This window comes from Ambystoma mexicanum, chromosome 1q (genome assembly GCF_040938575.1).
Source record: "Ambystoma mexicanum isolate Mex_15411 chromosome 1q, UKY_AmexF1_1, whole genome shotgun sequence".
In the NCBI taxonomy this organism is placed as follows: Eukaryota; Metazoa; Chordata; class Amphibia; order Caudata; family Ambystomatidae; genus Ambystoma; species Ambystoma mexicanum.
The window spans coordinates 172,515,298-172,538,354 of NC_090922.1; the positions used below are offsets into that span (position 1 = coordinate 172,515,298).

The 23,057-nt window shown below is 45.3% G+C and overlaps 1 protein-coding gene across 2 annotated transcripts in view; it reads right to left on the minus strand.

Moving 5' to 3' along the window:
- MTHFSD (methenyltetrahydrofolate synthetase domain containing) overlaps window positions 1-23,057 on the minus strand; it is a 536,715-nt gene that overhangs the window by 511,261 nt on the left and 2,397 nt on the right. For both annotated transcript variants that reach the window (XM_069636557.1, XM_069636565.1), the window contains exon 2: window positions 16,327-16,596. In XM_069636557.1, the coding sequence (XP_069492658.1) occupies window positions 16,327-16,360 (34 nt within the window). In that variant the 5' untranslated portion in view covers window positions 16,361-16,596. The remainder of the gene's footprint in view (window positions 1-16,326; window positions 16,597-23,057) is intronic.

Sequence of the window (23,057 nt, forward strand, 5' to 3'; positions counted from 1 at the left end):
CCTTCACCCCACGGAGATAAGCCCAGCTGACCCAAGTGCTGCAGGATCGACACCCAAGCAACAGCCAATCCAGCATGGTCACCACATATGGATGTATAATATATCATTGTGTCTCACCAATTGTATCGCAGAGTTGTGCAACTATAGTGTGGAGTCACTAGTGATGCAGTTTTTACTTATAATGTGCTGTCTGTGTAATGTTTGGTAGAGCGCTCTCGGGGCAGCAGAGTTCTCTGCGTGCACAACTTATCTCATATAAACTTTGTTCTACTTGCAATTTATATCCTGCTCTCATTCCCTAGCAGGGTGTGTCCATTATTTGGTTTATTGGATATCGTGTTGGGGAGTGGGCTCCTTCACTACTCACAGCAGGAAAGGAATGAGTTGGCATGCATCGCCTAAGGTAGGAGATTAGGAGTGATCCCCCCAAACATGGTTGGAGGTAAAATAAGCATGTGCCACAGTGTTGTGTCTGGACCAGAAGAGGAGTAGAGAGTAGGTACAGAGTGTAGAAATCAGGACCTGAGGAAAGGAAGGTGGATAAGGTAAGGCCCTCTGCAGCTCCAGTTGTGTTAGTGATAAAGTATTTAAGAAACTCCACCTGTTTTTGCAACTTGTTGCCATGACACAGCAATCTCTACAGAACTACCAGGGGATTGGAGGTGGTTATATTTCATCACCCAAAAATAAGCCACAAGACACTTGAAAGAACCATAGAAACTCAATGACGGGAAGGGGGCCCTGGACTTTGTCGAAAATTACAAAAAGGCCTTCAAGTGTGTGAACTTCCTGTTTTTGTACAAGATGTTTGTGAGTGACCGAAAGACTCTAGAGGGGACGACGAGAGCGAGTACACATGCCACAATTGACAAGAGTCTCCAGGGAAGAAAACATAAAATCTTCCTGACCTAACCAGGAAAAACAAATACTTTTGTTATTGGGAACAGGTACTCTGTTTGAAGCTGTTAGAACTGTTGGGAAACAAAGAAAGGATCAGTATAAGACAACCCATGAAGTGGGAATTAGGTTGGAGGTATGTTGAAGTCTGTCAAATATTTAGTTTCTGTACAGTGATCCAATTAAAGAATAAAGTGCCTTCAATGCTTACACCAAGCTCGGTTTGGCCCCCTGATCAAAGTCCATGATATGACAACAGACGTAGAATAATGATAACATACTGGTAAGTAATCAGGGCATTACCTCACCGTTGAATCTTTCTCATCCCAGTCCTAACAACAATGTTGATATGGCAGGTAATAAGACTTTGAACCACAAACCACACCACTCAAAGAACGACATTTAACAATTATATTTAATCGTAATACGGTTTGATTTCTCAGGAACTGCCCTCAGAACTCCAGAACGGAATGCACCAGAGGGTCTCTTTCTATAGTGCAATACTTAAGCAATAGGCCCCAAGAGGGGGTAGCATTACCACTTCAGGTAAGGCTCCAGGGCCCAGAGTTACTTTACGAAAGCCCTGGGGCATTACCTGAAGTGGTAATTCCCCCATGCTCGGGGCCTATTGCTATTAGTACCCCAGCCAATAAGACCTGGGTACTAAAAGCATTTTTTTCTGTTCCGAAACGTTACAGCGTTTCAGAACACAAAAAAACTAAAATTACTACAAAATGCCCACCGGGGAAGGGAAAACGAAGTCCGTTTTCCATTCCCATGGCGGCCATTGTAAAAAAAGAAAAAAGTAAACAAAAGAAATGGCCGCCATGGAAACAGGAGAAGGAACTACACATAGTCCCTTCTCTCTTTCCGTGGCGGCCATTTAAAAAAAGTAATTAAAAAAATGGCTGCCATGGAAGGGAAGAAGGGACTACATCTAGTCCCTTCTTCCTTTCCAAGACGGCCCATCGCAGATCGGGAGCAGACACGCTGGGGACACAAGTGTTCCCAGCGTGTCAGATTCCAAAATGGACAGAACAAAAGGTAAGTGGGGTGAGAGGGCAGGGAGGGAATTCTGCGGATTCGGAGAAGACTTACCTTATTCCCGGCAAGGGGAAATGGTGGCCACCAGCCCTGAGGAGGCTGAGGGTGGCGGGATTACCTTCTGGTAACACCTGCGTTCTGAGCCTCCCCATTGGCTGGGAGGCTCTGTATGTGATCTTGTAACTGTTTAACCTTGTAACCATGTGATCTTGTAACTGTATAACTTTGTAACCATGCAAGCTTAAAGAATTCTTATCCTTCGTGCTCTGATCTGGCGCGCGTTACGAATAAATAAACAAAGACCTCTCTCACAGGTTAATAATAAGTAAAAGTAGACAGGATGGTCAGGTAGCATCCCTACACATTTCAGCTATAGGAACACCCATAATTTCTGCCGAAGGGGCTGAAGCCTTTTCCCTCAATCTTCTTTGCAAACCTGCAGACCAGGGCAATTTTTCAGTTCTTATGCCATCATGATCACCTGTTTGATTAATCCACTTAATGTTGCAGTTGCTGGTATAAGACCTCGATGGTCTAGTCCAAAAGCTCGAAACATCAAAATCAGCTTTTAAGAAGGTCCCGGTGCAGGAGATGTATATTTTTAGCGTTACACACATCAAAAGGGATGGATGTTAGAAATGTGGAGAGAAGATTTCCTGAACCTTATGAAAAGGCGTAGCAACTTTAGAAGTAAGGAATGGGGCAAGCATAAGATAGGTCACTCATTAGATAAGTAAAGATAGTGAGGCAATTATTTTTAAACTATACTCATTTCTCAATCAAACTAGAGAAGATAATACAACTGCAAAATTTGCAAACAATGGGAATTGGAACTTACAGTGTTCTCCAGATATATGGGTTAAACTTTGGAATCAGTCCTTTTCCTTATCAGTTGCTTTGAATTGTATGCAGTCCCAATACATTATTTCACAGAGAGCTTATTTAACACCAGCTAGATTGGAAAAAATGTCTGGTGTTGTTTCTAATCTATGCTGGTTCTATCAATCCCCCCTGGCTGATTTTACCCATTCCACATTCAAGTGTAAATGTCTATTCTTTTTGGGAAAGAATTTGGGATTATATGCAACATATTTTTTCGTTTCATGAACCTGACACTGGGTAATTTGATGGTAGGTGTCCTAGTGAACCCATATATGACCACCACCCAATCCCGATTTGTTACGTTTTTTTTTCATTTTTGTTGCTTTTCACCTTATTGCATCTAACTGGAAAACAGCTCAGAAAATGTCCAACAATCTCTGGTGGAACTCGGTTGGTTCTTCTATTAGAACTGAGAGAATGTCTACCTTTTCTTGCAAGAATGTGCCTACATTCAAAAGTAAATGGAGTGTTTTGACAGCATATTTGTCATAACTTTTCACATTTTGTTTTATTTCATCTTATAATCTAATTTCATATATCCTATTGTTTCACTTGTATGTCTAGTCCGTCTCCTCAGTGAGCCCTAATTTTTATAGTTGATACTTATTAGTATCAATTTTGCAAAACATCTTATTTAAATTTGCATTACTTTTATACATGTATTACTTAATATTTATTGTATTTCCTAATTCTTATGTTACAAATTATTCATCAACAAATTGTATATTTATCCATTTGCTGTAATCTTCTCCTAATCATTAATAAAAAATAATTTAACAGAAAAAAATATTTGTATTATTCGGTTATAAAATACTCCCATTGGTAATGAATGTTACTTTTTTTACTTCCTAAAAAATCATTGTACTCCCACTTCATATTCTTACCTGGAGCACTTATGTCAACGTTCTCTATTACCGTCTGCCACTGCTATCAAGCAGCCTGCTGCTCTCATTCGCTTTAAACATTGCCATAAAGGTATAGGTTTGTATGGTGAACCCAAAAGGTACCTAAATTATTAGCGTATCATATTCTTTGTTTTGACTGTAACCTCAATGATCCCCCTGCCACATGTTTGGTCTGACGTTCAATGGTGCTTATTCTAGGTTCTACAAAACTTAAGGTTGATGGTGTACCAGAGGACTTCTGACAAAAAGTAATCCTGTGAAGGAAAAAGTAATTAAAGAAAAAGGAGCGTACACCAAGCAAGAAGTAACACAGATTTATTGGACCCACACAGTTGAGAACTACGATTCAGACAGCCCTGTGAAGTGAAAAAAATGAGCTGGACGCCAACCACTGCAGCTATACCTTTCCTACATGAATTAAGAAATTACCATTTGGGGCAGGTCACAGTGGCAGATTGGTGGAACTACGCCAGAGCCCAATAGCAAGCTATATCATACTTGACCCTTATTGGATAAAACATTTCTTGGAACAAAATCACATTAACACCCCTCGTGATGTAACAAACCAACCCACACCACCTCGCAATTACGTGATTGTGCTGATCATTAAAAAAAAAACACTTAACATGGTTTAGCACTGTTGAACGTACAAATGTATAAACTGCTGCATACTGATTGTACATGGCATCTTGACCAGGGGTGAGACATTCTCACTGGTTCTGTCCATGATGATGTGCCCCGCCAACATCGGCGAGAACACTTTACACTGTTGCACCCTAAGGACACCAAAACCTCACTCTGCTGATTGGTTCCCTGCCGCGTGCCCCACAACCCCTTCCCCATTGCTCTGGGCCCCAGGCCTCTTCTTGACTGACAAATGTACTCTGAAAACACTGTACTACACCGTGGCTGGATATTAATTAAGTGCATTTGATTTCCATTTCTCCTCGGGCACCCAGGTGTCTAGCTTGGTGGCCTCCAAAGTATCTCCTAGAGCGACTTTGATGGGACTGTGTTCTCCTGACAAACTTCAGCCTTGTAACTGAATATTCAAGAAATGACCTGCAACCATTTATTATGAGCTTTCTGCACAATGCTTTTCCTAACCTGAGCCTCCAAACATGGCTTTTCTATTGCTCTAACAATCCCACAGCACCACCACCATACTACTTCAAAAAGCACCTTGCAACCCTACCCCTTATGCTCACGCTATACCTACACCTAGTCAAGTTACACACACCCTTTCGCATTCCCGTGTCTTTCTGCAATGCACCAGCACCTGTGTCTTAAACTACAGCTGTACTACCTGCACCCTGTGCAGTGACATCACCTACCACATCACTCTTGATGTCACCACGTTACTTGCATAACTGGCACTTACGCCACCCTTGGCAGTTTTGGACCTGAACCGTTACAACAATTGCGCAAAAGTTTTCAATTAATTACAATCTATGACAAACCTCCTGATCATCGTTTTTTCAGCCTACCGTACAATTACAATAGGGGAAGACCAGATTCAAATCTTTACTGGTCTCACCCCAAAAAGGGACACTCGTCATATCCCTTCTTTATGAAACCACAAGCAACCTCAGACATGTTTCAGCCTCACTGGGCATTGTGAGTTAGGTGTACCTTGTGTCTCAGGATCGCGATCTGGGCTTACCCATTCCATTTACAAAAAAAGAAAGTTTAATGGATGGAAGATTTTGAATTAATATTAACCACTGGGTTTTGGGTTTAGCATTAACTGCACCAAATCAGAGTTATTTCTTCTTAACAACCTTCACTTTTCCCCTATCAGATATAAAGTCTGGTGTTGGGCTCCAGCTAATACTATGCATCAGGCTCACAACTCCTACTCTAGACTGGATTATTTGCTGATTTCGGATAAAATGGTTGATGTTGTGAGGACTGTGGAAATTGCGGAGCGGTGTCTCTAAGATCATTCACTGGTAAAGTTGAATATGGATCGAAGTTTACATCGACCTACAGGGGTTAAATGGAGACTCAAGACATTCATTTTGCAGGAGGAGAATGTCTGTGAGGCTATTAATATCTCCATCATTCATTTTTTTTAAGGATAATGTGGGTTCGGCGGACTGTCTGATAGTGTGGGATGCGTTTAAGGCGCATGTGCAAGGGGAATCGATTAATTGGACAGCTAGAGTCAGGCGGGAGGGGGAGATGAGTATTAGGGGGTTGGAGTTGGAGCTTAAGGCTCTACAACGGGAGTATGTGTTACACCTTTCCAACGCTGGTCCGTGGTCTATAGGAGAAAGATGCTTCATTCTACAAGACGGAGGGCTGCAGAACCCGGCAGAATGAGCCTTAGCGCTCTAGTTGATTCACGCTGTCAGCGCATGCCGGCAGAGAGTTACGTGACCCTATTAAAGGATCGTCTATACTCGCCTCTAAGCATCGCTACTGTTGCCAGAGACGCTCCGTAAATTCGAATCTAGGGTTAAACCTTTCCTGACCAACTTTCTGTCTTTCGTTGCTCACTCTCTCTCTTGTTTCCCTCTTCCCAGAGACTTTGTTCCAGGTTTTCTCACTATCAATTCTCCAACACGCCAGACTCTTCCGGCATCTCCCGCGCTTCCCTATCCGTTACGCTTGTTCAAGTGTACGGTGTTCAGTAGGACCCAGAGCCCCTCTCATACAGTGAGTGTCTCTTTTTTGGGTTTCGGGTTTCTCCTCACATTCCCATACTTACTCGTTCAGTCTTTTCAGGATCCCCCCCCCCCGGTGCTTTGGGAACCAGGCTCACGAGCAGATCCTTACTCGCACGCCCACCCTCTCCATCACTAATGACCGTTCAGTTCAGACTCCCGTAAGGATTCTCCTTTCCTCTCCTTTCATAGTTTTCTCACTCTCCATCATCCATCACTTACCTGTCCTATTTTCTCCCGTAGGGCTTGTGCCTCAACCCATTGAAGATGCACATGTGAAGGGATTCCATCCAATCCGAGAAGCCTCCATCCGCTTCATCAGGGTTTTTTCCCCCAGAGGGTTTCCCTGGGGTTCGTGCCTCCCCTCTGTGGGTATTCGAGCTGCGGTGGGGGTGCAGGCTCCTCCGGGAGATTCTTGCTTTCTGCAGTTGCTGCTCCCGTGTTGGCCGTCTGACCAGGTTAGTGTGATTGTGAGTTACTTAATATTAACAGTTAGCGACGCCCGTAAAAATCCTGGTTACGATCGCGAACATGGAACAGCAAATGCAGCAGCTCATGGCAGCGATGCAAGCTATGACTTTAGAAATGCAGACTCTCAAACATGATAATGCTCAGTCCAATTTACATTTAAGTCCCGCTTTTTTCCAACTGATAAGGACAAAGTAGGGTTTTTGATTTCTCATCTTACAGGTCCAGCCCTTGCTTGGGCTACCCCTTTGGTTACTTCAGGAAATGCCATCTTAGACTCATACCAGGCTTTCTCTAATAGTCTCAGATCAATGGTTAGCCGTCAAGAGATCTCGGTATCCACACAGGAAAGACTCCTGGACCTTAAACAGGGAAATAAGGATCTCATTACATACATTACTCAGTTCAAACAATTGTCCTCCGAAGTAGGCTGGCCTGATGACGGTTTACTGACTCTCTTTCGACGGGGGCTTAATGAGGAATTAAAAGATGTGTTGAAGGTTCCACAAACAGCTAACTTGGCCGAGATGATAACCCTAACTATGCATATCGATTATCGTTTGCAAGAGCGCTCTCAAGAAAGGAGAAAGGGTAAAGGACATCGCTCGCATTTAGATCCGGTTTCAATCCCTAGTAAACCTTGCTCAGCTGAAGAACCTATGCAGATAGGCTCTGTCAGAGGACCGTTATCTGCTACAGAAAGAGAGAGAAGAAGGTCCTTAGGGCTGTGTATGTACTGTGGGTCTTCCTCCCACGTGTTACGAGATTGTCCCATAGTTCCTCCCCGTAAGTCCAGACCTCCTCAGTCGGGAAACGACAAATCCCAGCCGTAAGGGGAACCACGGCAGGAGATCAGCATCAAGGTTCCCCTATCAGAATCGAATCATCTCTTGAACCATCTACTAGCCAACACCCCATGATTGTACTTTCCTTGACTCTTGTCTTGCATGATCAAACTATTCAAGGGGTTCCTGCTTTGCTTGATAGTGGAGCAGCAGGTAACTTCATCGATGATCAATGGGCAGCAAAAAATGGGTTGGCTAGAATCACTAAGACAGTTACCACCCCCATTCAAGGAGTTGATGGTTCTCCTTTGAGTTCAGGACCTATTCGGGAACAAACCCAACCGGTTACTTGTGTGATTGCCTCTCACCAAGAAACATTAGTCTTTGATTTGATCAGAGCCGCCCATTTTCCGGTCATCTTGGGCCTTCCATGGTTGCGCCTCCATAATCCTTATATAAATTGGAAGGCTGGAACCCTTTTTTTGGGCTCTGAATATTCTGTCTCCCATTGCATGTTCCAACACACTGTAGGTCTTCATCTTCCCGCTGTGATTACAGATACTCCTGCTGTACCCTACATAGGTCAGTTAGGGAAGGTTCCAGAATGTCACCAATCATTTCATAGAGTCTTCTCAACACCCCAGTATCCAACTCTTCCTCCCCATCGTAGAGACGACTGTCACATAGACCTTCTGCCTGACCAACCTATTCCGTTTGGACGCATGTACGTTCTTTCTCAACGAGAGAAAAGTGCGCTCAAGGAATATCTTCAAGCCAACCTCCAGAATGGTCTCATCACTGAGTCCAAATCCCCGGCTGGAGCCTCTTTATTCTTTATCCCGAAGAAGGACACAGAGGAACTAAGACCATGCATTGACTACAGAGGACTCAATAAGATCACCATACCAGACAAATATCCTATGCCTTTAATAAAGGACATTCTAGAAGCTGTTCGGGGAGCTACGTTCTATACTAAATTGGATCTCAGAGGGGCGTATTACCTCATCAGAATTGCTCCCAACGACGAATGGAAAACTGCCTTTCGCACCCCGTTTGGTCATTTCCAATACCGCGAAATGCCATTCGGTCTGGTTAATGCGCCTGCTGTGTTCCAGCGATTTATGGACCATCTATTTTCTGATCTCCTTCTTCATTTTGTCATCGTGTACGTAGATGATATTCTGATTTTCTCCACACCTTTAAAAGGAACACATCGAGCATGTCAACCTTGTGTTAAGGCGTCTGCAAGACAATCAGTTATACTGTAAGGCAGAAAAATGCGAATTCCATCAAACACAAATCATGTATCTAGGATTCGTCCTTTCAAAGAAGGGAATTTCCATGGACCCCCGAAGGGTGTCTGCAGTCTTAGAGTGGTCATCCCCAACTACAATCAAAGAGGTACAAAGATTCCTTGGGTTTGCAAATTTTTATCGTACATTTATCCCGTTACTCAGAAATTATACTCCCCATTACCCGTTTACTTAAAAAAGGAACAGTCTTTTCTTGGGATCAACAAGCCTTCGAAACCTTAAAAGAGTTGTTTACCTCAGCCTCTATCCTGCTCAATCCAGACCAATCCAAACCCTTTATCTTAGAAACGGATGCCTCTCAACATGCATTGGGAGCCGTTCTTCTGCAAAGAACGGAACAAGGAGTAGAACGACCTGTGGCCTACCTATCGAAAACTTTCTCTTCTGCTGAAGAACACTATTCAGTTTTACAGAAAGAACCGTTGGCTATTAAAAGGGCCTTTGAGGAATGGCGGCATCTGTTGCTTGGGTCCCCCTTCGCAATAGAAGTTCGCACGGATCATCAAAATCTTAAGGCCTTGCACCATGCACAAACTACTAATAGCAGACAAGCAAGATGGGCCCATTTCTTTCTACCTTACCGGATTGAATTTACCTTCCTGCCAGGGAATCAAAATTTGAGGGCGGATGCTTTGTCTCGGAAGAGACCTCACACTATCCGGTTTTGTTCTGAAAAGATGTTTCACACAGCAACTTTTATCGCATTCATTTCCGATTTCCTACAACTTCTCAAACAAGAAACAACCAGAAGTCGACGCCTATGCGAGGATCTCGCTCTTACTCATCACCTTAGTAAGAATCAAGAATTATACTTTCACGCGGATCAAGTTCTGGTGCCATCAACATTCCTTCAAACAGAAGTGCTTCGAATGTGCCATGACTCTAAGGCTGCCGGACATCGGGGTGTCCAGTCCACTTTAGAACTTGTGAAAAGACATTTTTGGTGGCCTAAAGTTCAATCGGATGTTCAAGACTATGTTAAAGCATGCACTACTTGTATCCAGTCCAAAACCCCACGATCCTCTCCTTACGGGCTGCTCGCCCAAAAGCCTATCCCAGAGAGACCTTGGCAAATGATTTCTACTGACTTCATAGTCGATCTTCCGCCTTCCTCGCAGTACAGGGCCATTATGGTCACCATTGACTACTTGACAAAACTCGCGCACTTCACTCCTTTAGTTAAGATTCCCGGAGCGGTTCAGATGGCTTCAATATTTCTATCAGAAGTGCTTTCTCGTCACGGTTTACCCGAGGTCACAGTATCAGACAGAGGACCTCAATATACCTTACGGTTTTGGAAGAGGGTATGTCACGTTCCCGGCATTAAGAGAGCCCTTACTTCAGGATACCATCCCCAGACCAACGGGCAGACTGAATGCCTCAATCAGACCTTGGAAGGCTACTTACGCTGTTTTGTGTCTGCAGTTCAAGATGATTGGAAGGAACTGTTACCGTTCGCTGAGTTTGCCTACAATAACGCTAAGCATTCTTCCCTCAACACTAGTCCCTTCTACTGCTCATATGGCTACCACCCATCCTTTGTGCCTACTGTCTCTTCAGCCTCATCTAGTTTCCCCGGTGTCGAGGGTCTCGTAGCCGATATTCAGAAAGGACATAGTCTCGCCCGTCTAGCTCTCCAAAATGCCCAAGACCGGGCCAAACGGTATGCGGACAAACATCGCCGTGATATGCCAGAATTGAACGTAGGGAACTATGTCTGGTTGTCCTCTCAATTCCTCCCAAGACATTTGGTTCCTTCCAAATTATCTCCTCGGTTTTTCGGGCCCTTCAAAATATTAACCATGGTACGATCTACTGCGGTTCGGTTGGCCCTACCACCCTCATGGTCTAAGATTCATCCAGTTTTTCATTTTTCTCAAGTAAAACTAGCCATTAGGGACCGGTTTTTACGGTCGTCAAAACCATCACCTCCCCCAGTGGTTACTAATACTGGGACTGAATACTAAGTGGCCAACATTTGCGACTCAAGTTATTATAGAGGTCGCCTCCAATTCCTCATCGACTGGAAGGGTTATTCTCCAGCGAAAAGGACTTGGGAACCGGCCTCTGGGGTTCATGCTCCCCTCCTGGTGCGGCGGTTTTTTCGGTTGCATCCATGGAAGCCGGGTTCTCCACCCAGGAGGAGGGGGCATACTGTTACACCTTTCCAACGCTGGTCCGTGGTCTATAGGAGAAAGATGCTTCATTCTACAAGACGGAGGGCTGCAGAACCCGGCAGAATGAGCCTTAGCGCTTTAGTTGATTCACGCTGTCAGCGCACGCCAGCAGAGAGTCACGTGACCCTATTAAAGGATCGTCTACACTCGCCTCTAAGCGTCGCTACTGTTGCCAGAGACGCTCCGTAAGTTCGAATCTAGGGTTAAACCTTTCCTGACCAACTTTCTGTCTTTCGTTGCTCACTCTCTCTCTTGTTTCCCTCTTCCCAGAGACTTTATTCCAGGTTTTCTCACTATCAATTCTCCAACACGCCAGACTCTTCCGGCATCTCACGCGCTTCGCTATCCATTACGCTCGTTCAAGTGTATGGTGTTCAGTAGGACCCAGAGCCTCTCTCATACAGTGAGTGTCTCTTTCGTGGGTTTCGGGTTTCTCCTCACATTCCCATACTTACTCGTTCAGTCTTTTCAGGATCCCCCCCGGCGCTTCGAGAACCAGGCTCACGAGCAGATCCTTACTCCACGCTCACTCTCTCCATCACTAACGACCGTTCAGGTCAGACTCCCGTAAGGATTCTCCTTCCCTCTTCTTTCATAGTTTTCTCACTCTCCATCATCCATCACTTACCTGTCCTATTTTCTCCCGTAGGGCTTGTGCCTCAACCCATTGAAGATGCACATGTGAAGGGATTCCATCCATCCGAGAAGCCTCCATCCGCTTCATCAGGGTTTTTTCCCCCAGAGGGTTTCCCTGGGGTTCGTGCCTCCCCTCCGTGGGTATTCGAGCTGCGGTGGGGGTGCAGGCTCCTCCGGGAGATTCTTGCTTTCTGCAGTTGCTTCTCCCGTTTTGGCCGTCTGACCAGGTTAGTGTGATTGTGAGTTACTTAATATTAACAGTATGCTTTGTTTGGTAAAGGAGAGGACAGATTAAAGATGGAAGGTGCGAGGAGCAAATTAAGAAAAATTATGGAGGAGCAAGCTGAGAAAGGGTTGTATTTCATGAGGCAGAAATATTGGGAGGAAGGGGATAAGGGAGGACGATTGCTCGCTAGGAAACTGAAAAGTTTGTTGGATCGTTTATACAGACAATAGAGGATGTAGTTGGAGGGGTGAGGGTTCGAAGCGTTGACATTTGTGAATGCTTTAGGTCCTTTTTTGCTTCTCTTTATTCGGATGTGTCGCAAGTTGAGGATGGCAAACTAATGGAAGTTCTTCAATAAAATAGACATTCCTTTTTTTATCTGAGGAGGGTAGAGAGGCGCTTGATACTCAGATTATGGAATCAGAGGTTGTGGATGCTATTAATCAACTTAATATGGGTAAATCCCCTGGTTCAGATGGGCTACCTGTTGAGTTTTATAGAGCGTTTAGTTTGGTTTTGGTGCCCAAATTGTGTCTTTTGTTTAATAATTTTCTTTCAGATGGAGTATTGTGTCCTACGATGCAAGAGGCGATTATTACCCTCATCCCGAAACTGGGAAAAGATTCGAAAAAGTGTGCTAATTATCGTCCTATTTCTCTACTTAATGTGGACGTTAAAATATTTGCGAAGGTCATGGCCACTAGGTTGCAAAAATATATGGGTGAATTGGTGGGCCGTTCCCAAGTGGGGTTTATGGTTGATAGGTATGGCTATGATAACATTAGGACATTACTGAATATAAAAGGGTTGTCTCGTGCTAAGGTGGAGGATATATTTTTGATTTTTTTGACGCTGAAAAAGCATTTGTGTGATTTGGTCGTTTCTAAATTTCACACTGCTTCGGATGGGCATGGGCCCACAATTTCTGAATGCTATAGGTGCATTGCAACACAATATCTCGGCTAAAATATGGGTTAATAATGTTTTGTCTCAGGCTTTTCGGTTGTATAGAGGTACGAGACAGGGGTGTCCCCTTTCGCCCCTTTCGTTTAATTTGGTCCCGGAGCCGTTGTTGGCTTATTTTAGGCAGGGGCAGAATATCTGTGGTTGGAAGTTGAGAAATGATAAGGTGAAATGCTGATGATCTGACGGTGGTCTTGAGGAATCCGGAGGTGGGTGGACCCTTATTGAGGAATATGTTGCAGGAGGTGAGAGAATTGTCTGGCTATAAAGTGAACTGGGGTAAAACGGTAGTTTTCCCGCTTCAGATGAACCCGTTGAATGGGAGGTTTTTGGATTGGGATTGCCAATGGGCTGATGTTTCGGTGAAATATTTAGGAGTCTACTTGGTGGGCGATATTAAGAGAACGGTGGAATACAATGTAGACAAATTGAGAGAAATTCTGCTGAAGGATGCACAAAGATGGGAAGGATTGACTCTAAGCATCTGGGCAAGAATCAATGCTATCAAGATGATGTTGTTGCCAAAGGTCCTGTATTTTATTCAATCACTTCCCCTTAAATTTACTAAAAGAGTGCTCCGGAGCATTGATAGGATTTTTATGGACTTCCTATGGGGAAAAGGTAATAGGCCAAAAATTCCACGATTTATTTTGGTGTGTAGAGTTAAAGATGGGGGCTTTGGTGATCCGGTATTGTTGAATTATTGTAGGGGATTTTTATTGAAGAAGGCTTCTTATTACTTTGAGGAAGGGCGGGGATCAAACCCATATTGGCTTTTAATGGAAAAGGAAATGCTGCATCCCTTTTCCCTGGACTGTTTATATTTGTATGGGAGGTTGGCGAATTCTGGTACAAAACTGGAGACTCTAGTGATTTCTAAGTCAGTGTTGGTTGCTTGGATTCTGGGGTGTGGGCAATCCTTGTATTTGTATGATATGGCCTCTATTTGGCTGAACCCGGGTTTAGAAATTAATAATAAAATGCTTAATTGGAGGGGTTGGGCTAACAGGGGCATTCTGAAAATAGGGGATGTATGGAGGGGGGAGGATGGCTCCGTTTGAAGAATTAGCTAATCGTTATAGTCTGCATAATAGGGAGGCGGGTAGATATGGGCTTTTGGATAGGTTGCTGATGGAAAGATTGCTAATGTTGAGCGGACCTTTGAGTGGTAGTCCTCAGATTTGTGAGATTTTTGCTATGTCTCCTAGGACAGTTTCTACATATGTTAGGTTGATGCCTTTGCAGGACTGTATGAGGAATTCCTGGGATCAGTTATGAATGAAATGGGTGTCTGAATTGGAAACTGATCTTTCTGATGGCTTGTGGGATAATAGCTGGAGGGCTTCGGTGAGGGCCAAGGCTGATTTAAATCTGAGGTATATTCGCCAACGTCTTTTAGGCCGTATTTATTGGACACCAGTGAAAATGAAGGAGAGAGGCTTGGCTGATGTAGATCTGTGCTGGGGGTGTGGAGGCTCGAGAGGGACCTATCTACATATGCTCTGGGAGTGTAGTAGAGTACTGGACTTTTGGAGAGAGGTTTTGGATTGCATTGATATGGTAACTAGTATGACACTGCCTCGTACTTTTCTGTCAGTAATTTTCCTTTCAACTGATAGTCGAAGTGTGGAGATGTGGGATTGTTTGGAATGGATTGACAGAGCATTGTTGATGGCCATAAAGCAAATAATGAAGGTGTGGAAATCCAGGAATAAGCCACATTGCGAGAACTGGGTGTCGGATATGCAGACGCTCTCTTGGTATGAGAAGTCAGGCAATTCGACAACATCGGGAAACAAACTGAGTACGAGGAGAGATGGGGGTCATTCAGTGATTTATTTGGATGAGGTGTAAGCTTTGGTTTATTTTGTGGATATTGAGGTTGGGGGGTTGGTAGGGGTATATGTTTTATCCTGTTGTTTTTTTGTGTTTTGTGTCGTCACGTCTTGCCATGAGATAGGTGGGTGGGGATGTTTTCGGATTTCCTTTTGAATAGCTGTTAATTTAGTAGTAATTTGCATTTTGTTGCAGTGATGTATAAAGAGTAATCTTTTGCTTGTTCCCATTCTGTTGTTACTCAGTTGTATTATTTTCTGTATAATTATTTAATAAAGTTGGAGAAAAAAAAAGTTGCTTGTACCCAAAAATGACAGTATGCTCTAAATGTATCGTCTTACCTACCAATTCTAGAGCCTAGAGTGAAATCATGGTTGAAGTATCAGCTTTAGCTCTATGGCCGAGTATTTAGGTTAACAATGGTATTAAGTCCACATTTCTCTATTTTAATTTAGGAACGATTTGCAAAAATGTTCAATTTTGCCAATTCTTTAATTTTCACTTCATGAACATTCCCTAATACCAAAAGCAAGGCATGGATTGCTGTGAAGTTAACTGTTAACTAAATACTACAAGCAGGGCTCTTAAGTGGGTGAAGACAGTGTCTGGGCAGTCTCCAGAAAGTACCTCTGAGCAAGTGCTGTGCTGGGACTCCCACACTAACACCCCCGCAGGCAGCCCTTTACCTGTGCGCATGGTGAAACCTTGTGCATGGTACTTACCCGCTTGGGTCGGCGTTGCAAGTTAAGAAGCAAAAGGGAGAGGCGGGAGAAGCACAAATTGTTTTTTAAAAAGACTAGCGTTGCACCCACCTCCACGTCAAGTAAATAGGAACTTGCCCATGAGATCATTCCCCTTGACTCCTACTCGATTTCTCATCCCATTTAATGTACCGAGTACACGTGGAAGACAGATCTGAATGTTCACTTTTAGACGTGTGCAGCGCTGAAGGTTTAAAGTATGCTATTTGGGGCCAATTTAGAAACAATATGTACAATTTAGAAACAATATGTACATGTTATACATGTCCATATTCACAAAGAGCATGTAAGCAATGCGAGGGGGGCGACTGCAATGAAGCACTGCGAGCACCTTTGATGAAGAAGAAGAAACTGGGGTGCCTTTTCATTTTAACTGGATACGTCCATCTGTGTGGGTGAGGCTGCTGAGGACAACAGGCCTCCATCCCTTTGGAAAAGAGCACAAATACCTAAAGAAGGGTGTTCAAGGGCAATTCATGTTCGCACATAAGAAACCTGTGTCACATACTGTGATCAAAAGAAATCAGTGACAATAAACGTGTGTTAAGCATTGGTTAAGCACCGGACAATATTTGCTAAACACTACAATGCATAATAGAAAGGCCGTATTGCAGTTGCATCAAATGTTGAACACATGTGAGGCAAACTAAGCATTAAAATAGGTTTACAGAAGTCACATTCAAGCACTACTAGACATTTAACCATTAACACAAAAAGAATATAAGCGCATGAAATGTTTTAAGTTTAATTTCTTTTAGAGTTACCTGCACTAAGTTTGATCACAGGCTCCATTTCCATCAGTCTAGCTCAGCAATGAGGAAGAGCCAAATGCGTGTTCTGAAGAAAAGGAACCAATCAGGACAGAACTCTGAAAAACCTGGTCCTCGAAGGATCACTCAGACTGCATCTCTGAAGCGCAGGTTAAAAGATCACCGGAGAAAGCAAACGCCATTCGTTGTAGGTTCACTTCATGGTCAAATTTAAACATTTTGATGGCGGTGGTTGGTCAGTCATTTCTCCATAATGGCTGGGACCTAACAAAGAAGAAGAAAGGGTCAAAGAGAATACCCCTTGCTTGTGAGCTGTGAACCGTCCCATGCAAGCGAGTTTCAGGATCCATTAAATTGACCTTTTGGTAAAACAGTGACTCAAACAAGGGGGTGGTCAAACTGTAGACTTAGTAGGCTGTCTGGGAAGCTGACGTCCCAGTGCGTGTTCGCTGTTTGGCATCTGAGATTGGTTTCATATCAATAAAAAGGTGAATGAAGGTCGCTTCCTTCCATCACAGGTTATTCAAGCAACCAAACATCGCTAAAGTGTTCATTTTTGAAGGCAAGGTTGTAAAGGAAATATTGCAACCACAAATGTTCACATAATAAAATCAAAACCATTCCTTTTCTTATTAGTTGTACCTAATACAAACAAAATAAATATAATTTGGTGAAAACATACTTTTACTGGATACCTTCCATCAAAATTAAAACATTAATACATTGAAAAGAATGAACTAATTTTGTTATACAATCCTATTCGCACGTATTTCATATTGTCTATGAATTTATCAGTCACTAACATGCATTTTTATGAGGTCTACCTGCGAGGAGAAGTCTACTGTATTCCCTTAACACCGATTGCGGCGAGGCCCAGTCTTCGGGAATTGAGCGTCCTCTCTTCCTTGTCACAGTACATTAAGGCAGCCTTCTTGCCTGTTGTTACTTAAAAGTCCATCTTGGGCTTGTGAAGTGTCACGAGTGTTGGCACACGTGGAAGATATCATGTTGCCTCCAATAAAAGGGGTGCAAAGCTCCCAGTGCACCAGCTATTACAATACCAATTGGTGTGCTCTGAAGTCATTGTGTGTCGCATTTGACTGTGTTGATGATCCTGGGTTCCAGGATCACTGGAGCTCATAACACCTCCCTCAGATAGAACCCAACCCCCCACCCCACCCCCCAAAAAAAGTTCATTGGTCCTTCCCCTTCACAGCCACGGTATAAAGCACCTGACCCTTACCATAATTCCTGTGGATATAGCAAATAAAACCACGCCACTTTTACCATCGTGAACAGCGAGTCGGAGGACAGCACTGTGACAGAGAAGAGTAAGACTTGGTGAAATGAGGATAACCAACTGTACATGGTGCCAGTGCACTGAACCCCATGTCACGCCAGCCGGTCAGAGCACAAGCAGTCAGGAATTCACCCTGCCTGCCGGCCTACTGCTGCCATTCCTGAGCGGCAGAGGTGCCGGTAAGTCAACTCTTTGGCGCTCACAAAAAAAGAAGGAAAATAATATATTTCGAATATAAAAGGGCATTGACAATATCCATAAAGCATAAGGGGGGGGGGGCAGTCTGGTACCCAACACAAGCAGAGGAAAAGAGAAGAGTGGAGGGAAGGTGACAGTCCACGGCTGGGAAAGTAGCTACCCCACCATCTCCATCTCCTGAATCACACCGGGGTGGGGTCGAGACGAACAGGCCAGTGGTCGCCGTGAGCAGGCCCTGTGGATCCAAAGCATCGCTATCAGCAGCCAGGAGTGAAGGCCGGCGGAGCGGCCATGTGCCACGAGAGACTCACAAAAGCTTCACAGTCTGCCCTTTGCCTGAGTTTGATGTCACAGGAGCATCCAAAACTCTCGGTCCAAGATGGGACATGTGGGTGGAGAGACTGGAAATAATAGCACCAAGGACAGTGATGACAAGACATAGGGCCTCATTACACGGATGGCGGTAAGTGTTGTACCGGTACCGGTATTTTACCGGTACCAGTAAATCTTTACCGCCTTACTACGAGGTCCCTTTGCGGGTTGGGGAATTTAACGCCTGCTTTTTGCAGGCGTTAAAAACCAACCCACAAAGGGACCAGGGAGCTAATTACGGTACCGCAATTAGCGCCTTCGCCATTCCCATAGAGCCCTATGGGGCAAAAATGGGAATGGGGAAGGGCAATGGTGGAAGGGGGAATTACCGCCCCGCCAACCTTGGAATAGGGCGGTAATTCCCCTTTCCACCAAGGCGATGCCGGTATTTTACCGGCATGAACCATGGCGCTAACAGGTTCACCGCCATCCGTGTAACGAGGCCCAATGAGAGCTATGTTACTTTTCTACGCGGGCAGTGTGGTGCATCCAATATTAAAAATGCTACGTCTCGCTATGACTCATATGATGCAGCCAAGGAAGCCCTACAAGAGTAGTTCTGCCCCCCTGGTCAATCGCGATTATGAGCGGTTCAGCCTGCGGCAAGCCCATCAAGAGCCATTGCAGTCCCTAGATGCATACCACGCACGACTGCGCCGCCTGGCCATGACCTGACGGCTGGTAGACGTGGCAGATGAAATAAAGGCCCAGATTATACAGCACTTCGTCAGTGGCGCTTGGACGCCAAACACTAAAAGAACCAGACATCCCCCCCCCCCCCGAGTAGAGTACTGGAGTTGTGTTGGATGCAGGAGCTGTCAGCGTCCAGAGCAGCGCAAATGGATTAGCGTCGAAAGGTAGCAGGCCTGAGCTGGCACAAGCCGTCACAGCAAAAGGGACATCAAGACCCCGAGGAAAGTGCGGCAAGCAAATCAGACAAGGCATGCCGAAACCACCTGAGGAGCGACAGAAGTCATGCGATGCGTGTGGATGGCTGGCGCATCATGATCGGGCTACCCTGCGGTAGCATTCGGTTCGGGAGTCTGAACCTTTATGCACAGATGTGCAGGGCCCCATGGCAGGTGGCATAGTCATCTCGACCACCTCCAACACCACCCAAACCAAGGCATTGGCAAGTTGCAGCTGTGGAGGAGGACCAGCAATCAGGCAGAGTGGTCCTGTCAAGATTGAGTGACGCCGGCAATATTGGAGAAGCGTTCTTTATTTCGGCCATTTGCCTGGACAACGGGGTGCGGCGAAGGAAGCCTCGCTGCTCCGTCTCATCCTGAACACACTGAGAGGTCCATCCTTATGGATACGGGGGCATCCGTCAATATGATGCCAGCGGCTAACTTCAAGAAGCTCAGCCCAGCCCCCAAGCTGCAGAGGCCAGGCATTCAGATTTTCACATATAGGGGAACAGTACCTCAACCACTGGATGGCGCTATTACAACACTGAGCCATAAGGGAGCCAAAGCCAAGGCAATATTCTATGTGACCTCTGTGGCCACAGACACGCTGCTGAGCTGTTCGACAGCAGAGGAGTTGGGCCTGGTACATTTTGCGTTCCAGATTTTTCTGCCACAACATGGAGGGCCTGCTAGAGAGATTCCAAGGACTATTTAGTGGGGTGGGCTGCCTCAAAGATTTTGAGGTGCGGATGCACGTAGACTCTTCCATTCAGCTAGTTGCTCTGCACTTACGGATGAAGAAAAAGATCCTCAAGCTGGAAGGGGCCGGCATCATTGAAAGGGTGGTAGACTTGATGCCGTGGGTGTCGCCCATAATGGTGGAGGGACGGAGGAGGTGCGCATCTGCGTCGATATGAGGATGCCCAACCGCACAATCAGGAGAGAGAGACATCCGACACCGACCTTGGACATCCTGGCAGACCTGAAGGGGGCCCAGCTCTTCTTGATGCTGGACCTCAAAGCCGGGTATCACCAGATTCCCCTACATGTGGATTCCAGGGCCAACAGGATGTTTTCGTCGCACATCAGCTTGTTCAGGTACAAGCGCCTGAGCTTTGGTGTGTCCTCGGCAACAGAAGTATTTCAGCACACTTATCAGGGGTGTGCTGGCAGGACTCCCAGGCATCCTCAATGTGAGCGACAACGTGCTCATCTATTCCAAAATCCCCAGGGAGCAACTATCTAGACTTACAGCTGTACACACCAGGCTTTCCAATTCTGGGCGTGTCCTCACCCAGGCCGCCCTTCCGGCTGGGGCAGTGGCTCCTTCAACTACAAGAATATGGCGTGACACTGGTGTTCAGAGCAGGAGTGGTCAACCCAGCAGATTACCCGTCACACCACAAAAACAGAACTGCGTACTGCTAAGCAGTAAGCCCAAATGCACGCCTAAAGGAACCTAAATTCAGGTATTCGGTTAATGACTTTTGAGTGGATTTTATACCCTACGGGGTTTAGATAAATGCAAGTAACTTAAAACGGTCTTTTACTGAATTAGTAAAGGTTGTACAATACTGTTTTCAATGGTACATTCACTGTCAAGCATGTAATTCAATAGACCAAAGGTATAGACCAGTATTTGCAACAGTGTTTAGAGATATGGTTCATTTTAATTATCCAATCAACGTTTTTCCAAACATACATTTCTGACATAGTCGTCTAATCAAACAACATAAAAGCATAACATAAGTATCACAACGATTATACAATTGTTACAGTGTTTTTAACTATAATCTGAGACGTTTGTCTCGTGGGGTGAACTGCTCCCTCTCGGGAGGCCCTGTACGAGTTTTATAAACAATCAACTCCCTCCAGGGAAGCCCTTTGCAGATTATATAAATGACCAATGCGTTTCGGATCTACTGATCCATCTTCAGGGTGGGGATTCACTGTTCCTATACATGGTGAATAATTTACAATTAGATAAGATCCTTAAATCTTTCCCTGTGAAAAATACAAACTGACAAGTATTTTAGTATTAAGGATGAGTGAATTGAGCTAAGTCACATGGCTGAGAAATTAAACAGAGGCTAATGATACTGACCTCTTCCGAGGGATTGTTAGATTCCAGATTTTGACCCGATAAGAGGAAACGGGAAAGTCACTCAGGTAACATCTACTTTGGGAGCCAGACTGCTCACAATTAAGTTACTTCCTATACCAGACCTATAAACTCACCCAGTCTTCAAATGAAGGTCACAGGAGACTGGGACAACGGGGAAGTACGGTCAGCAGAGTCCTAAAAGAGGGTGAATGCACTTGTTCAATTTGAGTTTAAGCTACTCATTTCTTTTGTAGTCAGGGAAAGGCATAAAGCTAGTCATAATTCGTAAAAATGGCCGGTCAAGTCTTGTTATCACATTAAACTACGTGTATCTCACTAAAGTGAAAGGGACACATCAAGTGACTACCGTAAAGCCTGCTCTGTGGCTCGCTAACATGCAAAGTCTGGACACTTACCTAGTGTCAGGACCACTCCATACGAGCCGACCGCTGCTGTGAACGCAGCGCGGCCGTGGTTGGCATTAATTGTTGTCCCGGCAACCCTGCGCATGTGGGCGAGGACATCGGGAGGCGGCCATTTTACTGTGGGCGTTCGACCGTAGCGCCATTGTCAAGGCGATACAGAACGCTATTCATATGGACAAGCTTGAGTGCACTGCTTGACATTACTCTTTCCGAGCCGTCACTGGTCTGTTGGGTTTCTGTGGGAATCCGGAATCTCAAGCCTGTCAAGGTGAGGACTCAGGGCCGGAATGAGCTGTAAGTGATGCGAGGGGTATTGAGACGGGGTAGTGCCCCCATTCGCATCACTTACAGCTCATTCTGTAAAGTTCCGAATATCTGAACTTAGGTTCCTTTAGGCATGCATTTGGGCTTACTGCTTAGCAATACGCAGTTCTGTTTTTGTACAATTTTGTGTCCCAAGTGGTCTTGTGACTTCAACCCGCCTGCACCTGAAACATTTTTGTAATGCCTCTAAAATTCGTCTAACAGATATCTAACAGATATCCTGAAGTTTGACCCTTCTAAAACTTTTACTTTCATCCTTAAAAGCAGTGCACCCCTACCCCCACACATTGTTTTTGTACCCGTCACACCACCCCAGATCGCTGGGGAACCCAGAGCAGCAGTGCCCGGACAAGAAGGAAGAGCTAGTGGCCATGGCGACGGAAGCAGCAGTCCAGCGCTCCGTGTCGGTGCCGTTATTGCGAGGGCCACTCGCCAAGACACAGCGATACAGGAGCAGGTGGAGCAGCTGCAGGCGGGGAAATGGAAAGGTTTCCTGGCCATGACACAACACCGGACGCCGGAGGCATGAGCTTTTATCCAGGGGCTGTGGAGAGTAAGAAGTGAGCTGGCCCTGGGCCCTGAGCAAGTGCTACTTCAAGGGGTGCGGCTGGTGATTCCCCTTGTGCTCCAAGAGGAGGTGCTGAGGCTGGCGCACAGCGTTCACCAACAAAACGATTGCGCACCTGCGCAAAAAAGTGTGGTTCCCCGAGCTGGAACGGAAGGTGGAGAACATAGTTGCCAAGTGCATGTGGTGTCAGGGGGCGAGACCGGTAGCCAAGGGCCCCCCTATTGCGTGGCCGGAACGAGCTGATGCCCCTAGGAAAGCACTCAGTCTGGATTTTGGCAGCTTCCTCCAGTCGCAACACTTCCTGGTGGTGCTGGACGAAATCTCGCGATTCCCAGTGGTGTGGTTCGTCGACTCCACGGTGGCCCAGATGGTGTTTCCAGTGCTGAAGGAAATATTTGCAGTGTTTGGAGTCCTCTTTCCAGAGCGAGATCCTGGCCATGTTCTTGTCATCCTATGGAGTGGAGCACTGTCGAATCACACCATTCTGGCATTGAGCCAACTGGGTTGTGGAGAGGTTCATGCG